This window comes from Lottia gigantea (genome assembly GCF_000327385.1).
Source record: "Lottia gigantea unplaced genomic scaffold LOTGIsca_1, whole genome shotgun sequence".
Taxonomy (NCBI): domain Eukaryota; kingdom Metazoa; phylum Mollusca; class Gastropoda; family Lottiidae; genus Lottia; species Lottia gigantea.
In genome coordinates this window covers 3,040,240-3,060,156 of record NW_008706746.1, presented here as the reverse complement: position 1 = coordinate 3,060,156, position 19,917 = coordinate 3,040,240, and the positions used below count along the sequence as shown (strand labels likewise).

At 30.5% G+C, this 19,917-nt stretch overlaps 3 protein-coding genes across 3 annotated transcripts in view; 2 read left to right on the top strand and 1 right to left on the bottom strand.

Annotated features, from left to right (window-relative positions):
* The window catches only part of LOTGIDRAFT_227900 (hypothetical protein), a gene marked incomplete at its 3' end in the record, with an annotated part of 43,418 nt that extends 37,676 nt beyond the window's left edge, over positions 1–5,742 (bottom strand). Inside the window, exons 1-15 of the mRNA XM_009045543.1 lie at positions 5,602–5,742; positions 4,766–4,926; positions 4,423–4,579; positions 4,117–4,248; positions 3,784–3,863; positions 3,397–3,502; positions 3,087–3,168; positions 2,785–2,926; positions 2,491–2,592; positions 2,242–2,333; positions 1,695–1,863; positions 1,216–1,333; positions 987–1,083; positions 636–792; positions 214–365 (exon numbers count right to left, since the gene is read on the bottom strand). Of these exons, the coding sequence (XP_009043791.1) occupies positions 214–365; positions 636–792; positions 987–1,083; positions 1,216–1,333; positions 1,695–1,863; positions 2,242–2,333; positions 2,491–2,592; positions 2,785–2,926; positions 3,087–3,168; positions 3,397–3,502; positions 3,784–3,863; positions 4,117–4,248; positions 4,423–4,579; positions 4,766–4,926; positions 5,602–5,731 (1,877 nt within the window). The 5' untranslated portion in view covers positions 5,732–5,742. The remainder of the gene's footprint in view (positions 1–213; positions 366–635; positions 793–986; positions 1,084–1,215; positions 1,334–1,694; positions 1,864–2,241; positions 2,334–2,490; positions 2,593–2,784; positions 2,927–3,086; positions 3,169–3,396; positions 3,503–3,783; positions 3,864–4,116; positions 4,249–4,422; positions 4,580–4,765; positions 4,927–5,601) is intronic.
* A 1,690-nt stretch (positions 5,743–7,432) lies between these two features.
* LOTGIDRAFT_152061 (hypothetical protein) lies at positions 7,433–10,488 on the top strand (the record flags this gene model as incomplete). The annotated part of the gene is made up of 4 exons (XM_009045542.1): positions 7,433–7,466; positions 8,760–9,107; positions 9,710–9,791; positions 10,404–10,488. The coding sequence occupies 4 exons, from the start codon at positions 7,433–7,435 to the stop codon at positions 10,486–10,488; spliced, it is 549 nt and encodes a 182-aa protein (XP_009043790.1).
* A 5,310-nt stretch (positions 10,489–15,798) lies between these two features.
* Positions 15,799–18,542, top strand: LOTGIDRAFT_227899 (hypothetical protein; the record flags this gene model as incomplete). The annotated part of the gene is made up of 2 exons (XM_009045541.1): positions 15,799–16,616; positions 18,428–18,542. The coding sequence occupies 2 exons, from the start codon at positions 15,799–15,801 to the stop codon at positions 18,540–18,542; spliced, it is 933 nt and encodes a 310-aa protein (XP_009043789.1).
* Between the last annotated feature and the right edge of the window lie 1,375 nt (positions 18,543–19,917).

Here is a 19,917-nt window from a genome sequence, read left to right as displayed (position 1 = left end):
CCAAAATTGTACATTAAATTTTTTTCAAATTTTGTTTGATAAAACACTTTGACAATAATTCTCATGATAAACAAAACCAGACATTTTGGAGCTGAAACTCAAACGATTTTGCAACAGACAATTTTTAAACCCTTATGTGATTCTAGACAATCCAACTTTCTACCAACTAAGATAACAACCACCAAGCCTATAAAAAGGTAAAGTTCTACTCACATAAGCACATTATTTAATAACCAGTTATATGATATCAATGTATAATTCACCATACAGTTCCACGTACAAATACTATGATGTTCAATAAACTGCCAGGTTATGTTTAAATACTCTACACATTTAGGCCAGAAATCTGGATATTCTTTATTAAACTGGAATGAAAGCAAAGTTAAATCAAAATCAACGCTTTAAGCAGACTTGATATGTAAAAAAAATTCTAGGTTCAAAACTTTTAGCATAAGTTAAAAAATAGTCTCAATTTTGATATTGTCAACTCAAGTGCTGTGAAATAGTCACTATATATAATGTTTTAGATTGAATAGTTCAAGATGAGGTAAACTAGCTATGTCCAACTTACTCAGACATGAATATTATTGTAGAAAAATTTTTAAAAAGCTTTTTGAATGACATTAAATGCTTACCCAGTTAACAGCTTGTAATACTTTAGCCCATGCTAACTTTATATAAGGTTTGGTAACATCACCAATATAGATAAACAACTGTACAGTTTTATTCCAAGCCAGAGTCATGTACGGTACAACTTTATCTCTGTACATTGGGGCATTCACATTCAGCCAACTAAAAATAAAAGAATATACTTATACAATATACATATATATTTCTGAAGAAAACTAATTAACGACGTTTCATGATTATGTACTAAATCCAGCTTGTTCCATAGAAGGAAAGACATGAACATAAACATTGACAACCTTTTTCTAAGGAATCCATCAAAAAATGCCTCATTCAGATAAAACATAGAGTAAACTTACTTTTGAGTTTCTTTATGAAAGTTTTGAACATTTTTCCATCCCTTATTGGCTACATTGATAACTCCATATTTCTCAAGTGTCACCATAGTTCTCGATGCTGCAAAGAAAAAAATAAAAATTCATTTAAAAATTGTTGACAATATTTCTTAAAAGAGAATAAAATTCTAATTCATAAACGTTCAGCTTAACTGGTTGTGTTAATCACTGATAGTCAGTGAGTGATACTTACATTGTAGATTTTGACTAGTGCTGACATCATAGGCTATTAAACCACCTCCAATCGTTAATAATAATAATAATATCAGTTTCCATGGATATCCACTCTGACTTAACTTCAATTGTAACTCCTAGAATTCAAATATTTCAAAATTAATAATGGCAAAAAGATGACAAATTATTCCTCAATTTTCAATGTGAATCATTGAAACCTTCAGGGCATATATCAAACATGTAGTTCATTAAATGTTGTATTAATATTAAAATCAGATAATATAGAGAAAGTGGTGAGCAAAAAAATACTACTTCCATTTCAGACTAACATTGAAATCCAAAACATTTTTTCCAAAGAAGTTAATAATTATTACTGAATAGTCATATTTGTTAAACATTACTACAAAACTAAAAGTATAACAATCACTGAACAAAGTTAGTTATTAATAATTTATTCTGAACTGATTCTGAAATAACCAAAATTTAAAACGTACAAACCTTGCATACTACAGTACATTTGTCCACACCCTCTTTTCTATTTTTAGGTTTTGCTTGTGACAACTCTTCATTAGTGAGACAGAAAGAACGTATAGTTTGACGAAGAACTTTACGTGGTAGTTTTTTTACAACTGTGCTATAATGATCTTGCATATATTTTAATAAACACCTGAAACATTAAATAAACAACTATTTTATAACATTTACATTTCTCAATATCACCAAATGTAATGTTATAACTTGTATTTCATACATCAAAAATTAACAATTTGAAGAACAAGCAAACGATTCAAATCTCCCAATATAAGTCCTATAATATAGAGAATAAGTAGTATAAACTATAAGACTCACTGCTTTAAGTTCTTTGAAGGATTGTCACAAATATGAGAGAGAAATCTGAACAAGTTAAAGTTAGCTACTAGTCATCTAACTACATTAAAATGCTCTCGAAGTTTGAAAACGTTTATCTAAACAACATTCTCATAACAAAATTCTTAGATACACATTTCATGTCAATTCCAAATAATATAGAGAAAGAGATACTTACCCTGATTGGGTTAAATATTTGGTATACAGTTGACACCAGTCAGGAAAACATTGTTTATCTGTACTTAAACATTGAATTAAACTGGATAAATACTGAAAATATACATTTAGTTATGCTTTTTCTTTATTATCTAAATGAAACTACTGAACAAATTCTGGTCATAATTCCATATAAAAAATAATCCGATATCTGGTAGCACACAATTCAAACCAGGAAAAAAATATTAATGTAAATATCTGCATTACTTACTTCGTTTTGTTGAGCTGCAGGAGAAGAGTTGTCTAAACGACTGAGATAATGTGGAAAGAAATTTCTTAGGTTCGTTTTGGGGTCACTTCCATATGCTACCAGCTACAATAAAAAGGTTTTATATTGATATTGTTCTCAAAACCAAATCACAGCTATCAGGACTTCATTAGAAAGCACTGGCTGTGCGAGGACTAGAGTATACTTATTCAATTTACCAAGGAGACAAAATTCATCATAACAGTAACAAAAGTCTCTATCACCAAGCCCAATTTGCCCAAAATCAAAAATATTCACCTTCACTTTTTCAAGTTGTAAATTGAGGCGTTCTCGTAAATCAGGTTCAATAATTGTTTTAGAATGTAACAATAAATCTAATGCTGTAAAATATTCTTTTATTGAAATTTCACCATAGGCTTCAGATAAAGATGTAAACCTCCTGAAATAATAACATTGAGTTAGATGTCATCCATTTTAAGCTAAAGTTGAGCAAAACATAATTTAATTTCATAATATGAAATGACACCTACAGGTCTACAAAAAAATAACTCAATGCATCTGGAACAGACTGTTTTAATGTTATACATAATCATACTTACCTAAAAAAATCCTCAATATAATTCAATGCATAGGGTGCTACTAATTTGTTCCTCATAGCAGGTATATAATCAACAACAATAGCTGTAAATACAATTTTATAAAATGTCCTTCATTGTTTTACCCATGAGAAAATCTTGACAAAACAATATGATTTCCAGCCAAATTTAAATAATATTTGCAAGAGCACTAGACAATATCATGAGCTAAATCAGGGTATAATTTTCATGTCATGACAAAAACAAATGAATATAATTGGCAATGTACATTCAAGATACTCATGACAATTAATATAGACATTTTAATATTTACCTTTAACTCCAACTTTTATATCTCGAGAACAGCATTGAGATAAAGACCATAATGCTAATTCACTCTGTTTCTCTTTTAATTTATTAGCATTCACTATTTCTAAATACTGAAACAGATATGGTAAGATAAGTATTTTAGTCCAAACAGCAAGCAATTTAGCAGTTACTGTCACAATAAATTGAGCTCATACTGAAAAATTTAGAAATATAGCACATTTCTCTGAAACATTTATACCTCCTGGTTTATGATTTCAACATAATACGTAATGTAAAATTGCAATGGAAACACTGAACTTGCAAAAGGGGGAGCTAAATTAAAAAGATAATTTTAAAGCTTGCAATGCATAATAAACATGGCGATATATATATATATATATAAGGACCTCACCTGGTTTAGTCTTGGTACTATAATATTTGGATTATCTTTAGATAATAACTGCAGAATAATCTGATAACCATATATAGCACCTGTAATATTAATATAAATCATCATAGTTTGTGAATCATATGTACAGATGACTATCACAGGAATAGTCCATATAAAATGTTATTGTCTTATTGATTTGAATCAGTATAAAATTATTTAAGGATATAGGATGGATGGTTATATCAAAAGGTAGAAAAAGGTGCAGAAATGACAAACCGATATTGACATTAAATATTCTATAAAACTTCAATCTGAGGCACACACAATATCATCAACCATGATCTGACAACCTACCTTTATTAGATTCATTCACCATGTTTTGAGTGGTAAGAAAATAAATCTGTTCCAATGTTGGTATTGAAGCTTGTTTTAATGTAGTTAACAATCTGTTACTACAGTCAGACTTCAAGGCACTTGCAGGATAATCTGAAAAAAAAATTATCAGAAAATAACAAGAAAATATGATAACTTATTACATGCATTTAAACAAATCACTTGTTTTGAGGCTTGATAAGCTTTTTAAACAGCTTCCAAAGCTAGTTCAGATAACATACATTTATTCTTTACGTTTTTGAAATTACTATTTCAATGGTTTCTTACTTTTGGGTTTATCTTTATGAAGAACATCTGGTTGTGGAAGTTGTTTAAAATATGAATTAAAGACCACAGTTAATTCTTTTATCCATGCTTCAGGATTAGTAGACTTAACAGAACCTTGAGCTTTTTCTACCATGTTCTTTACATCAACTTCTTCTAACTAAAATCAAAATTGAAAAACCTATAATTCATATCTGATACTATTAGCTTAATGACTATCCAAGTGAAAAAAAATAATCTGATTTAAATCAAAGCAAAATATTTTATTTTAACCACATCAACAACTAACACTCAATTATGAATTTGTTTCATAGTTTCTCAAACTAAAATATGACACATATGGTACCTTTTTGGTGGCTTCTTCCAACGTCTTGGGTTTTTCTTTCTTCTCTTTATTTTTCTTATTCTCAAAATGATCATTGCTAAAGTTATTTGATGAATTTTTTTCTGTGATTTTCTGTTTCTCAATGAAGGCATCATAAGCAGTTTTGGATGTTTTTAATGGAGCTGAAATTGAAGAAGTTGCATAGATAAGCTTATAAGATATATAATACAAAGATATTGTATGCAAGCTAGAAATAATATAGTCGCTTTAAACTGATACTAGACATTAAACCTAGTAACTTATTTCTGACAAAAAATTTTCATGAACTGAAACACCAATTTCACTGCAAGTTGTAATTAGTAACTTAAGGAGAGTAAGTAAGAAGTGTAAGATATCTCAAATAATTGATATTCCAGATAAACAATTAAAATGACCCTAAATTTAAAATCATTTTAATTTCAAAGAACATTCGTAGTTGAGAGATATTGTTTGAATAAATATATTCTATTTTTTCAATCAGAATCTGGTGCCAATGTTTAACAGATAAATAAAAACAGAAATCAATTATCATGATTTATGGCTATGCCTATGAAATAAGATAGATGCTCTACAATGTTAATACCGGTATTACATGCAATTCAGCAGTTAACATTTTATTTCTAATGAATTTCTCAAAGAAAGCATTAAAATTCACAGAATCACTGATAAAAAGAACGCCGTGTTCTCTACATTGATCATTATTTAGTTGTCGAATTCAACGCGACAACAGCCAAATTTGATGACGTATGCACTGATGTAGTGATATAACGCCTGATGAAAATATTTAAGCTCTCTAGTGAGTTATGAAGAAAACTTACGATTGGATTCGACCCTGGGCATATTCTCTATAAAGGTCTTTGTTTGATTTTTCTTCGATTTCAAATTTTCAGGCTTATTCGCCTTATTTTTCATTGGAACAGTTTCCCACTTTCCTTCGGAGGCCATCATGGTGAAATTTCCGATCTTCAACGCGGAAGATTTAAAAGGCCTTTAACCGGTATCACGTGACAGTAATTACCGTAAATAAACCAATAAGCGTTCATGGCCCGAGGAAAAAGAGATTTATAACAAAACTCTCATATATTGAGAATTAACTTAAAAACAAAGAAAAAAAACAATAGAATCTGTTGAAAAAATAGATAATCTAATCCTTTAAAACAATGAGTAAATTTCGGCAGTCTCGTGACCACTTGACAGAATGTCAACCTGACGAGTCGACTATAAACCTGAGTAGACACCCTACTTCCTACAAGACCTTTTCATAACAGTATTAAAATCATCAATTCATAATTTCTTATTTTTAAATTTATGCACAAATTTAAGCAACTTTATGGACCAATAAACTATATCTACAATATTGGGTAATCATTATTAAAGGGATACTACGTCTTACAATAATCATAAGATTTAAAAATTTTAAACTTTGCCAACAAGAGCATTATATTCATCAGTAGATATACCTGGTGTCAAAAATAAGACAGCAGGTCCTTATATAATCCGATAAATCCAAAAAAAAAAACTTAATAAAAATGCAATCAACTATTGAAAAACGCTTAATATGTATAATAGTTGGCCTATCACTTTATTCAATTATGCACTTGAGGACGACGGTGGAAACACGTCGATTGATACGTTGCACAAAACTTTAACCAGTAATTGTTGTGCCACAAAGCTGTGTCTATACAACTAAGGATCGTTTTAAAGGGACAGATTCGCCATATTTGGGAGTTGATTTGAGTCCTGAATATATGTAAATAGTCTTCAGAAGTACTAGAAATGTATGAAAATCACATAATTCTTTCAAAAATATCTCTACTAAGAATTTCTTTTCCCATTTCTGTAGATGTCGTTTCTACATATGGCAAGAGAAGACGTCTTTTAACTGACATGGATTTGAAGGCTCAAATTTCGACGTTAGCTATGAACACTATTACTGATTAGCTAAGCTATAAAAACCACGTTTCTGAGACTACGGTATGATTTGTAACAAAAATGGCACATCTGTCCCTTTAATGAAATTCTAGAACTAGAATTCCAAAAGGGTTATTCAACTTTGCTACCGACAGATTCCATTAGTTATAGTCTCTGTTGTATATTTGGAGATCAATGGAGAATAACTTTATCGAGATTATAGTGACTAGGTCAATTAATTATATAGTATTATATTCCCGAAATAAAACCATTCAGGCCATTTAGAAGGTTAACCTTTCAAGTTTTAGCCATAAATTAAATATTTTTGTAAAGGATTTCAGGGGTAGCGTGAAAAGCCAAATGGAAATAAGCAGGGGACTGTATCTCACTATTTATACGACGATCATTGATTTCAAAATATATTCTATTTCAGTAGGGTTGAATTTTATTACAAAAGAGCATGAAATTCCTTGTGGATGTGAAGGGTTATTGGATTGGGCAATATGGATTTTTCAACAAACCGCAAAACTCAAATAGTCTCATAACATTTCATACCCAGTACATCATATATAATATATTTATGATCTAAAACATGATGTCAGTGCGTTGGAGCTCAAAACTGGATGACATAAACGTTGTATTTTAAATTCTATTCGCATTGCATAACATGACTAATTGTGAAATCAGACTGAGTAACCATTCGGATACCTTTATAAAATCAATTTGTGATCAATGAAAATGAATCTGTCTACAGAAGAATTCTTAAAAATTGGTAAGTCGTGTATAGATTTTGAAAAATTTGAACGAACGAGCTGCTGGAGCAAGAAAATATGTATAAAATTTTCTGAAAAAACAAAAACACAGAATATCTTTCTTCTATTACAGTTCATAGCTCTTATCTTGGTACTCTGAAAATTGTTTTGAACTTGAATTATTGTACCTTTCCACGGTTATAACCGTTCGTTTTCCATTGTAATCAATGCAAACGGCATAGCCCTGGAATCATGTGCAGTGGCTCAACTAAAAATTACAGTGAACTTAAGTTCTAAAATATAGTTGCTTCTCTGTTTCTTTCTTTGAGGTGGAGGCGGCATTGTGCGCTTTTATGTGACAAGTTGCAGGATAATGTTACATTTGGAAATGCAGGCCTTTTATATGATTTCATTATGGAACACTAAAAGTGAACATATTTTGATATTCTATGTTTTTATGTACACGTAGGTTTCTTTTTAATGTCTAAAGACAGAATATCTGAGTTTGATAAATCTTGGAAAGTGGACTACGTGTATTTTATTTATAACCTTTGTCTAATGAAAAGGAAAGGGTTGACCTTTTTATAGTTTTATAATGTGAATATGAAAGTGTTTTTATGGTATATCAATAAGTGTTTTTATGATCGAATACAAACCAATATACCCCCTAATCCTCTATCTTTTCTTTAAACAACCCTACTGTATTACTCTTTAAACAAAACTAAACAGTTTCTTGGCTGGATTTAACATTTAAAAAATATAGAATAGGCCTTAATAAATATTTTATGTACTTTGAACGTTTCTCGAATCTGACCGTGGAAAATATTATATTTGAAATGGATTGTGGAATTGCAGAACTGTTTTGTGAGTTTATCAAATGTTGTGTACTCGCAAATTAATGTCAGTCTCATGCCCCGTGATGCCATCTGATGGCTTGGCTTATATTTGTTCAATTATGGATATATAGGGCTTTTGTTAGTGAACAACCTTTTTTCAAAATATATATGTGCATTGCATCGTGAAACAGGATCTATTAATAGCAGATATATTTACAAATAGAATCAATGTGAAGTCAATAGGCTTAAGGCTAAAACGAACTTTTATGGTGTTCTTTACGGTATTGCAATCAATAATTTACGTATGAATACATCTAGCAGACGAAATTTCCAGAATTTATTATAGATTAGTGTAATATATTCTATCTTGTACAAAAGCTAATGATCAGCAACAATTCAAACAATAGGGAAAACGTTTTTGCCAATAAATATATTAATAAAGTTATTTTTTGAAACTATTTTACTTTGCACTTTTAGATTTTGGTAATACGGTTTACAAGAAATCAACTTCCGGTTTCAATGGTGGCAAATTCAATACAAAGACAAGAAATGTCGGCGAAAAACGTAAATTACCACCGATTTCTGACGATTGCAGTATGAAGAAAACTTCCTCCTCTATGTCTGTATTAAATGGTGACAAAAACAATGACGGGATAATGATTTTGCCGTACGTTCCAGTTGTATCAGCAGGCCATTCGGGATCGTCACTAACGTCAAAACAATATCAGTCATCATCATGGGCGATAACTCCAGTCCACCAAAGCCCTCAGTCACTTGTAACAAGACAGAATATCATTTATAAACCTGATCACAATTCATTTAAAGGTACATTTACTTCTATTTTATTATTCTCCATTTCAACATTTAATTACATAGTGCAACCGTTTATTCATTTCTGATAAGGCTAGGAACAGACATGGGAATGTCAACTTTAAGTTTAGTGTGGACACTGTGCTTGATCCAATCATTATCATACTAGCATAGCTCGACATGAGAGTTGCAAACTTTTAAATCAGGACCTTGATTAAAAATCGTACTATTTCTAGTTACATCTACCCAATCTTGCAATTAGTATTTGGCTGCGTTGCTTAAAATTGTGGTGACAATTAGAGCTGGATATCTATTAGCAAATTGCTATCGATTAGCCTATTGATGGTAAAATACCAATCAATTATCAATTAATAATCAAAATATTTTAAGTGAGAAATCTTCTAAATACTAAATGAAAATCAGTTTTATTTCCATGTGTCATAGAGGTATTATTATTGCTATGATTGGTTATTATAGTTTGTTCTGGGTAAGTGATGTGTTGAAGGGAATCTGTGCAAGAAATTATCACTTATGATTATTTTACCCAGCCCAAGTGACAATAAAGCCGAACTCCTTGGTTTGTTTCTTGATGTCATTGTTTCTTTATTGTTTTACAGTTCATTTGACTACTGAAAACAGAAATGGTTCTAGCTATGAAAGAGAGGAAACGTTTGAAAAGGAGATGGATGGTCAAAATAGGTGAGTTACAATATTTATTTTGTGTAATTTTGAAATTGCTGCATTTCACATCATTGAGAGATTTATAAAAACTTTACTCTTAACTGTATTTTGAAATACCAACAATTTGAGAAATGATGCATACATGTCTATGCTATTTTGGAATTGAGAGTAATGCCGTAATTCTATGTTGTTGTATAATAAAAGAAGTAAGAAGACACCTTAAAGAGTGACTAAAGTATCAGGTATTTTATTCTACAACCCTTCGTCGTCTGGCTATTTAATTGGGATTCGATCCTGTTTATATATACATGTTTATTATGAAAAAAATGTCTACAGAAGGTGTTTTCAATGTTATCTCCCTTGGTACATAACATTTGATAAACATGATGACATAATTCAAGAATTACATGACCATTGATTAGATCTTTGCTTCGAATTACTTGTTCTCATAAGTTTCTTAACTGCTCTAAGATATATTTATCTAGACCTATTTTCAATAGAGATTGACTGGTTGTATTGTTTAGAGAAACAAGTAAAATATTGATTCTCTTACACATCTTTTGAATATAATTTGGTCTGATTATTTTGGTTTTCTTTTTGTAAATTTCAATGTGACACATTTGTTTACAGTTACAGAGAAATAAAATTTCAGTTACCATTCTCTGGCGGCTCAGCTTCTATGTTTTCTTATTTTTTGAATGAATATAGTTCATAGCCATACAGGTTACATTATTTTGATGGTCATTGATGCAGATGTGTGACTCTCTGACTTTTTTTGCTGTCTTGGTCAGTTCTAATTAATTATCTCACATTTTTATACCACTTTATATCCTAAATTTAATGTGTAACCAAGTTAAGTTAAGCCTCTTCAAATGTAATTTGTAACACATAAGGATATAGATGGCAATTTTTACGGTTTAATAATTCAAGTCTAAGACTTCTCTGGAATTGAAGTTGTCTTCAATTTATTTGAATTCCTGTAAATTATTCATGCATTCTGTGTCACTAGGAGTTTTCTGAACGAGAAGAACTCTTTTAACTATGTAAGTCTTTAATTATTTATGATGTTTTCTGAAGTCATGCTGTCTGGAAGGGAACTTCAGGTTTCATTTTGTCCTCAATTATTTTAGCACTGTGTATTGGTCAACATTCTGTTTAGTTTTGTAGTCTGAGGATCATAATTGTTAGACTGCAAAACTATATTTTATTGGTAAATATGTGATGTACTTTTTTGTGTGCTATTTAGATATAAGTGATCTGAATGTTTGAAATCTGATCTGTGTGAGAATTGCAGAATCCTCTGTAAAATCTTGAAAAAAATAATCCCACAATCCCAACTGATTTTAGATATTTCTGGATTAATTGACCATGCTTCCATTTTATTCTGTATGCTCTTGACAAGTTTTCTTTGCGAAGAAGTACATTTATTCATGATGCTGAACTTTTGATGTATGAATCAATTAATATTATATATGAACAGTACCAAGACATTCTACATAATAAAGATCTATATATGGTGTGTATATAGGCAATTATATTTAGCAATTTGTTGTATGAAGATTTATGTTGGCAGTTTGAGTTGATTTTCAAGGCATATTTTGAATCATCTATGTCATAATCTAAAATCAGAGTTAAAAATCAGATAATTTACAAAAAAGTTGCTGGGTACAAACAAATGGAGATCTTGAAACGTGGATTTGACATTATTGTAAAAAACAAAATTGGTAAACCGGCTTGCAAAAGTTCAACAGGAGTTTTGTTATTTTGAATCTTGGTGCATATCTCTCTTTAAGATTAAAATTGTGTGAAACATGATACCATTTCTCTATGATTTTGCCACATCACGTTTGAAAGTGATTAGAAATAATGAATTAAAATAAATGCTTTTAGTAATGTCAATATGAAATGACTTTTCTAATCATGCCTAATCTTAATTATAAGAATATTTTAAAATGAGGTCTGCTGTAGAAAAATTCCCAAAGAGAAGTTACTGTTGTTTCAGTTAAGTTTCAAGACCATCACTGTATTATTGTTAGTACTGCATGGAGTAACTTATATACATGTGGCTATTTTATGTGAAAAGTGACTTAAAAGGCTGATTACATGCTATATTTGGATCCACTCAGTATTCGGTAGTTGGCACGCATGTTTAATGCCCACACAGCTAATGAAGAAATTGAATATACTTAAATTAATATAATAAGAAACATCAATTCAGACTATTGAATTCTTTCTCTTAAAAAGTAATAAAATGACCAAAGAAAGTATTCAACTGACAACAGGCCTTTGTTTAAATAAAGTAATGTGAAAAGTCAAGGAGACTAAAAGGTAAATATCCTTATATATTGAAGGGATTTATGATAAGGGTTTTTATTAGTTGCCTAGTTCAATGTAAATTACCTAGTAATCTTGTTGGTCATAAACTTTTAATTCTAGAAAATAATATTACAGAAGAAGTTTGATAGTCTTTTTGTTTTGGCTGTAAAGTTCTGAATTCTGAATCGATCTGTGAATTAATGATTTGACCAATTTGGAATAGGATGGTTGGTTTTTTAATGGTTGACATCCAATATTTTATGAATTTTCTGTCAACTGAACTCGTCGTTTTTGTTTTTCTTTGAAGTGAATTGATTTTGCTGTGGACTAATCTTATACCGGTATAAATGAATAGACAATTGGTTTATAGATTTAATAAAAATGTGAACGTACACATAAATTTAATTTTTATTGAAAGTGTTATATTTTATCAAGTGTTTATATATTGAAGCTTTATGTTCTAGTTTTAATATATTATGTTAATCCACAGGGAAATAGATAATATATAAATCCAATTAATATTGAGTAAGATTAACTTTATGAAAGCTTATTATTTTATTGTGACAAACCCAGCTGGACTGAGATCTCAGACACTGATGTAGGTCTGGATAATCTATTGTTGATTTGATTTATGATTCAGTGCAGCTTCAAGAAATTTGAAATGATTTTGATTTCTAATAAAACCATGTGATTGGATTGTGATAGTACAATTGAAATTGTATTTGTCATTTCTTTTCCACTGAAACAGTGCATTTGTATATTTTTAATGGTTTCTTATCAGAGCTTATTTTCTCATATTTGCTCAATTACTATATTAGTCTGATTAAATATGAAAATGGACTGTGTATAGCAGACGCTTCCCAATAAGCATCAGTAATGTTCAAAGTTAAAGTATCAGACAGCATGGGTTGGAGAGAAGAAAGGAAGGATGGTTTAAAATTCCCAACTAACAGTGCTATTTTGGATAATCTGTATAGTACAAAAGGTGTTCAGATTCGTATGGTACCTCGAGCATCTCGGAAGAAAACACAGACAGTACGACAACTGATTGACGAACTATCAAAAAAACATGAAAAGTTAATCTTGAAAGAATCTGATTCTATTAGATCATTGGAAGTTAATGAGAGGTGAGTCTAATTCTTTATAAACATCATCATAATGATTGCCGTTGTTTATAGGATTTGTAAGTTGTTTTGTATCAATATCAATTGTATGTGATTAAAGGACATATTTATAGTCACTATTTGCACACATCTAGAGAAATTTTCTAAACTTTTTATGAGTATTGGGGACACTCAAGATAGCATCCATTTGCACCTCTTTAGAATCTTTTTAAGACATCTATGATTCCAGAAAATGTGATTTTACTTGTATTTGGTAAGAAAACTGCTTTAAAGGATTTTAAGTTATTTTATTAATATTCTTACTCATGCCAATTCCTTTAGTTTGAATTTACTGTCTTTAGTTTAGTGGACTAATTTGAATCAGAAATTAAACAATTGGTATTAAATTTAGAACATTTTGAGGATATCAAAGGATATTGACTGGGACATTTCATTACTTAAAGTCCATGGTTTGCCATTTTCGCTAGTTGATATGGTCCTTGACTCCTTAAATATATGTATAAGCTTATAAAAAATAGTCTCCAGATGGACTAGAAATGTACGAAAATTGCATAATTCCTTCGAATGCAGAAATTTCACAAGCTTATCTTCTCTCTTAGAAGTGAGGTATCCAAAAGTTGAACGTCTTGTTATGTAATCTCTGACACCCAAACTTCTTTCGTGGCAGCCATGCGTAGTGGAAGTGAGTCTGGATGATGGACTATTAAAGAAGAATGAATGAAAAATAACAAGAGGCTATTGTTTTGGTATTGAACATTTTTCTCAATCAGAATGCGAGCGAATATTTTTTATAACATCTGCTTTAATTGCTTATTTTCTCATTATAAGTATTCTTTTAAAATATACATAAAATATACTGATATATACTGAAATATCCTTCAACTGTTCATCAGCAAAGTCTTCAAATATACAAATAATTGAAGCACATATTGAATATATCTGATAATAGATGAATTTCAACAAAGTCTTACCTTATTGGCTATACACAATGTTAACCTACTAATTTATTACCAGTCATGTTTGATACACAAAGATTAGTAATTTTAACCCTTTACTACTATAAATATATTAATTGTATTCTTTGTCCTGTTAAAATGTATGTGATCTATCTTAATTCTCATGATATACTCTAATTCATTCATAAATTATGGTTTCTTTTGTTAGTATTTTATGATCATATAGCATAATATTTACTTAGAAACTGTGAAAAATATTGTATACAGTATTTTATCCCTAACAGAAAACAGACAGATTGTTCATAGGAGTCTGATCAAATTGTTGTCTATATTAGATCAGTGATGTATTTATAGTTTTAGGAAAAAGCTGGTAGTTGAGGAGTCAAATTCTGGCTTAGTGTAAGGATGCAAAATTGTAATGAACATCTGTATGAAAGGTGTATCATTGTGCTAGTGACAATTCCGGATTTAAGCCACTTTTAAATCCAATTGCATCTTCTGGATTTTCAATCCTGAACTGAGGCCATTGGATGATCAAATTTGTATACTGATTCCCATAAAATAATGAGTGAGAAAGGAGGTTAACATTAATTTATCATAGGTTTTAATGGTCAAATTAGGGAGGAGAATGGTGATAAATAATTTAGGATGACATAGGGTCTATTGATTAGTTTTATTAAATGAAATGTAATTAGTGAAGCTAACAAGGACAGGACAGCTATCAGTGCTACCATCCATCAGTGCATGCCATCTATGCCTGACTAATGTAATAAAAGTTAAGTTTATGTTGTGAATGATAGACCATAAATCTATTTGAATGAAAATAGTTATGGTATTAATCATGGATTCATAGGAAATGACAAAATATCTAAATGGGCCATCAGCAAAGACACTAATTGGTTAAATAGCAGAACTCCTGATGTCAATTCAGCTTACATAGTATCTATGAAATAAGTTTTTGTTGGGCACCCTAGATACAAACTTTTGAACATCTGATGCCACTAAACAAAGAGTATTATATATGGGTCTTAGCAATGATAGAGAACAAGGTGATAATTTGATTAACCACTGTTTTTATGTACAATGTAGATTATATTATATTGAGTGATTATTGGTTATGATAGCTCTAACTGTGTATAGCATGTAGTTTACCATAGCTCTAACATGACATGGTCATTGAGGGACAATTTAGACATTATCACACATTTTTTTATTCAGAAGACACTCAATTTTGTTTGGTGAAAAAGTCTCCTGTTAAATCTTTGAGAGAACACAATTTGAAGCGCATATGTCAATCATTTTGTTTTCTTATTTTTAATTTTTGATATAAGCTTACTTTGTGAAGATCTAAAAGAATAAATTATACGTTTAACAAAACTGGTATCCAGGAATTTAAGATGCTGAGAAGAATAATTGAAATGTAAGCAGGTGACTATTGTATTGACTTGCCAAAAACCCAAACCTCTAAATCCAATTCAGTATTGTTCCTGATTGAATTAGAGGGATTATTAAAAAGATTAAGGTAGATTAACATTAAAACATTAGATTAGGATTATTCTGTCAATTTGTTAACGAAGTATTAGTCTTTGATCAAGCTACCTGTGGCTTTAATAATCAAAGCAAAGCAAAATGGCGACTTGTGTGACCATGGGACAGTTTAGGGCCACAGACTCTAATTTAGGAATTCAAAAGAAAACCCACAAAGAAAGTAAGGGGGGAGGAAAGAAGATTGTTTTTGACTCTGCAAAGAAATCCAGAAATCCTAATGAAGCCAAATCAGTCAAAGATTTTAGTGAGAAAGTGTATTCACCCTCCCATGGAACAACTAATGGTTGTAAAACCAGACACAGAATTCCGTCTCTGAGGTACATAAGATCAGACGAAGTTTCCAAGGATTGTGAGCGGTTGTCTATTCTTAATGGAACTACATCAGATATCAGTGTAAACCGGAAAATTACTACACCACGAAGGTTGCAGGATCATTTATCTCTATCTCAAGAAGTGCTGTGTGGTACCTCCGCAAATTGTTCACCAAGAATCATTGGAGAAGTTTCATCTTTATCTGAGAGTACTCTTGAGTTAATAAGTGATAAATCTTTACTGTGTAATTGTAAAGAAATCCAACCTATAAAAGAACCTTCGAGTTCAGAAAAGGAAAGCATCAGAAAAGTGCCAATGCTTTCAACGATAGATCTATGTCAAAAATTTGACTTTGAGGATTCACCATCCTCTGCAGAAAGTACTTCTGCAACCAAACAGAAACCAGACATTGTGAATTATTCTAGATATGGTTTATGTTTTTCCCATCCTAACAGAAAGGATGTGGAACCTAAAAAGCTGTGTGTAAAACCAGTATTAGGATTATTTTGCCGCAAGATGATGTCTGTGACTATGAGTTTGAATGAAAGACATCAAACAATGCCAAATATCTGCATTCCTGAAATGAGGTAAGTTTTGCCTTTAAGTTTGTATAGTGAGCAGATGAATTTATTTTTTTTAAGTCTATCCTGCTATCCTTTTTCACTTGTTACCAAGAGCTCTGTGATGTGCACTAACCTGAAGGTCAAGAGTTGAGATAATACTTTCCGCTGCCAAGTGTGTTACAGGTTGTGCATGTTAAAAGATTACTAAACAGTCGAAAATCGAAAAAGAATAGACAAATGTTACCGTCCAGCGAAATTTGCCTCATATATATATGATGCCCATCCTCATTAGCCCAAACATGTAGAAATTAAGTAGAATGCAAAATTCCATTTCATTGCATTCCTAACTTGTTACTGCCACCATCTAAGTATTATTAATATCATTAGAATGTTCCGGTTTTTTCCTTAAATTTAAATATAAGATCATAGTTAATTTTCTATTGTTAAAATTTAATTTAGAATATGGAATAATCTGGTTTAAAATCCTGTCTTCAAGTTGTCATAACGATATTGATTTCAATGTAGCAAGTGAAAGAAAGCAATACCAGAAACAATTTAACGACTTGTGAAATAACTTTTGTGAGTAAAAATACATGACAGTTGGAATAATCAGCGATCAATATAATTTGATTAAAACTACATGTCATAAATTGAATTCTGTTTTCTTATCATTGTTATGAGTTATGTGCTCAGATCTCTTAACACTGAAGATTCACAACAGATCCTTTGCTGTTTTTGAGCAAAGGTTTTGTTTAGATTCAGTAGTAATCGGTATATTAGATTTTATTTGTATATTTGTGCCACTCATATATGAAGTGTAAAATATTGTTTATGCTAAATTAGTTAATTAGCAGATATGTATAAGCTTATTATCAATAAATGCTGTGGTATGACCATATGGAAGTTTTCATGATTTTAGAAACTATAATCTGTCAGCATTATATTTTTTTTCTGTAAAGAATTTTAGGAATTAATGTCCTAAGGCTATTTTGTGAACATTTTTTGAAAAGGATTTAAGTCAGTTGAATAAAAATTATTTACAAAACCAGGGATCAACCAGAGATCTTGGAGAATGGTAAGCCTGTTAATTTGTAATGTTCTGTATGACAAGATTAATTTTCAACAATGAGCAAGATATTCACATAAAAACTTACAAGAATCACGCAAATAGAACTTAAAAATGCATGATAGTGAATGATAACACCGTTGTTAACCTATTGTGGAGTTGTGTTAAAAAGGATTCAAATACAATTGATTGATTTTTAATGTTGTTTTTTTTATAAGGACTTGGTATATTATTTGACAGTTTTTTTTTAAGCCTTTGAACATTTTTTCGATCATTCACAAACCTAGTCTAATTAGGTTTAAATCAACATTCAATCAATCAAAAACCATTATTAAACCTAGTTTCAATTAAGCTATATATTTATTTTAAACATGGTAATGTTGACTTACTGACTTCTAGTAATAAAAATCTTGAAAACTTGTATAGATTACAGTCTAGAGGTGTAATAAAACATAGAAATAAATTATTCATTCTAAAATTCATCTTGATATGTTGTTTAAGTTCACTGCAAACTACTGACAAAAACATTATATTCAATAATTATACAATACTGATTATTAACAATCCAAGGAGTGGCATGGTGTAGGGCAGAACTTCTGTAATAGAATTTTCATTTTCATTCTATCAGTACAAATTTTTATCAGGAGCGGAACTAAATGTTTACTAGATTAAGGTTGTGGTCTTGTGAATCTTTGAGTGTTATTGGATCCTAAGAAAAGACAAAAGGAACAATGCCAAACATTTCCTGAATTTGACAAACCTTTTACAGGGATAAATTAAATTTTGTTTGTAAAGTGAGAGAAACTTTAGAGTGGATGAATTTACAAAGTAGTTGTGGCATCTGTAAATTAGATGAAAATCAAGTTGAGAATGACAGCAGATAAACTAGCTAGAGTATATAATACATTACCTGATTTAACATTAACAGGTATCACTGTTCTTGTCAGGTCTTATAGCAGGTAAGTTGTCTTTTTCAGGTATTTATATACAGTGGTGTAACCTATTTTCGTGGATATAAGGATTCAATACCGAATTGCGTCAAAGTTAAAAAAACAAAATAATTAAAATTGGTTTATTTCGATTTTCTTTATGAATCCTTCACTTTGACCCATATTTCATGAGCAACCAACTCGGCAACGGCGGCAGAATGCGTCACCTATTTTCGTGTACAATGTTTGATCTATAAATAAGTCTAGAAAAACATGTTGTAAGGATACCGGGTGGTATAATTAACTTCTTTTAGTATTTATCTTTAATATCAATTCATTATAACTAGTGACAATTCCTTCAAAGAACCACGATTTTAAAAAAAAAATAGTGACTGACAAAATAAGATACGTAGCGTGATTTATTGCTAAAAGTCACTGAAACAACATAAGAATATGGTCCACTTTGTGTTCGATAGAAATTTTCTGCTGACACGGAATCCGCTAGTTGATCACGTGACTTCATTTGTTGGACTACATTCTAGCAGACGGCACTTGGAATTCCGATAGAACGCTTGGGATTATAAGGAAATTCGGCCGATAAAAAATGGTGACGTTTGGTAATAACTGAAATTCGCCATTTTGTATTTGTCAAAGTATACATTAATACATTTTACCTTGCTTGAAACTACTGGATTCACTCTACTAGCTGATATTGTAGAGATAACACATGTTTATCAAAACAAACTAATGCGGAGGTCGCGCAATGTCTCACATGTAAATTATTAATCCTTTCCAGAAATCCACGAATAATAGGTTTCCACGAAATTAGGTTACTTGACTGTATATAAGAATTGGTATTCCACTTACTTTCCTTGAATATGAATGTGTTCATGGAATTAAGGGTGTCAAACGATCCCTTTTCATTTATTGACAGGCATTTTTATCCAAACTTCACAAAATGAACTTCAAGAATTCATTCTCAAAAACTTCAACAACTGTTATTTTGAGTTATTGCCCTTGACTTTGTTATAAGATTTCGAAATTTTTGAAAAATATTTCGTGAGCAGGATTGAAGCTACAGTTTTCAACCGATTATGACGAAACTTAATGTGATCATTGGAATTGATAAGATCTCAGACTAGTTCTAACTTGACGTATTTTCGATGAGTTTTTGAGTTATTTCCCTTGACTTTGTAAAAACGCGTCAAAATGCGTTCTTGAGCACTATAGAAGCTACAGATTTCAACTGATTTTTATCAAACTTGGTATGATCATTGGAATTGATAAGATCTCGGACAAGTACTTACTTGACGCATTTTCGATGAATCAT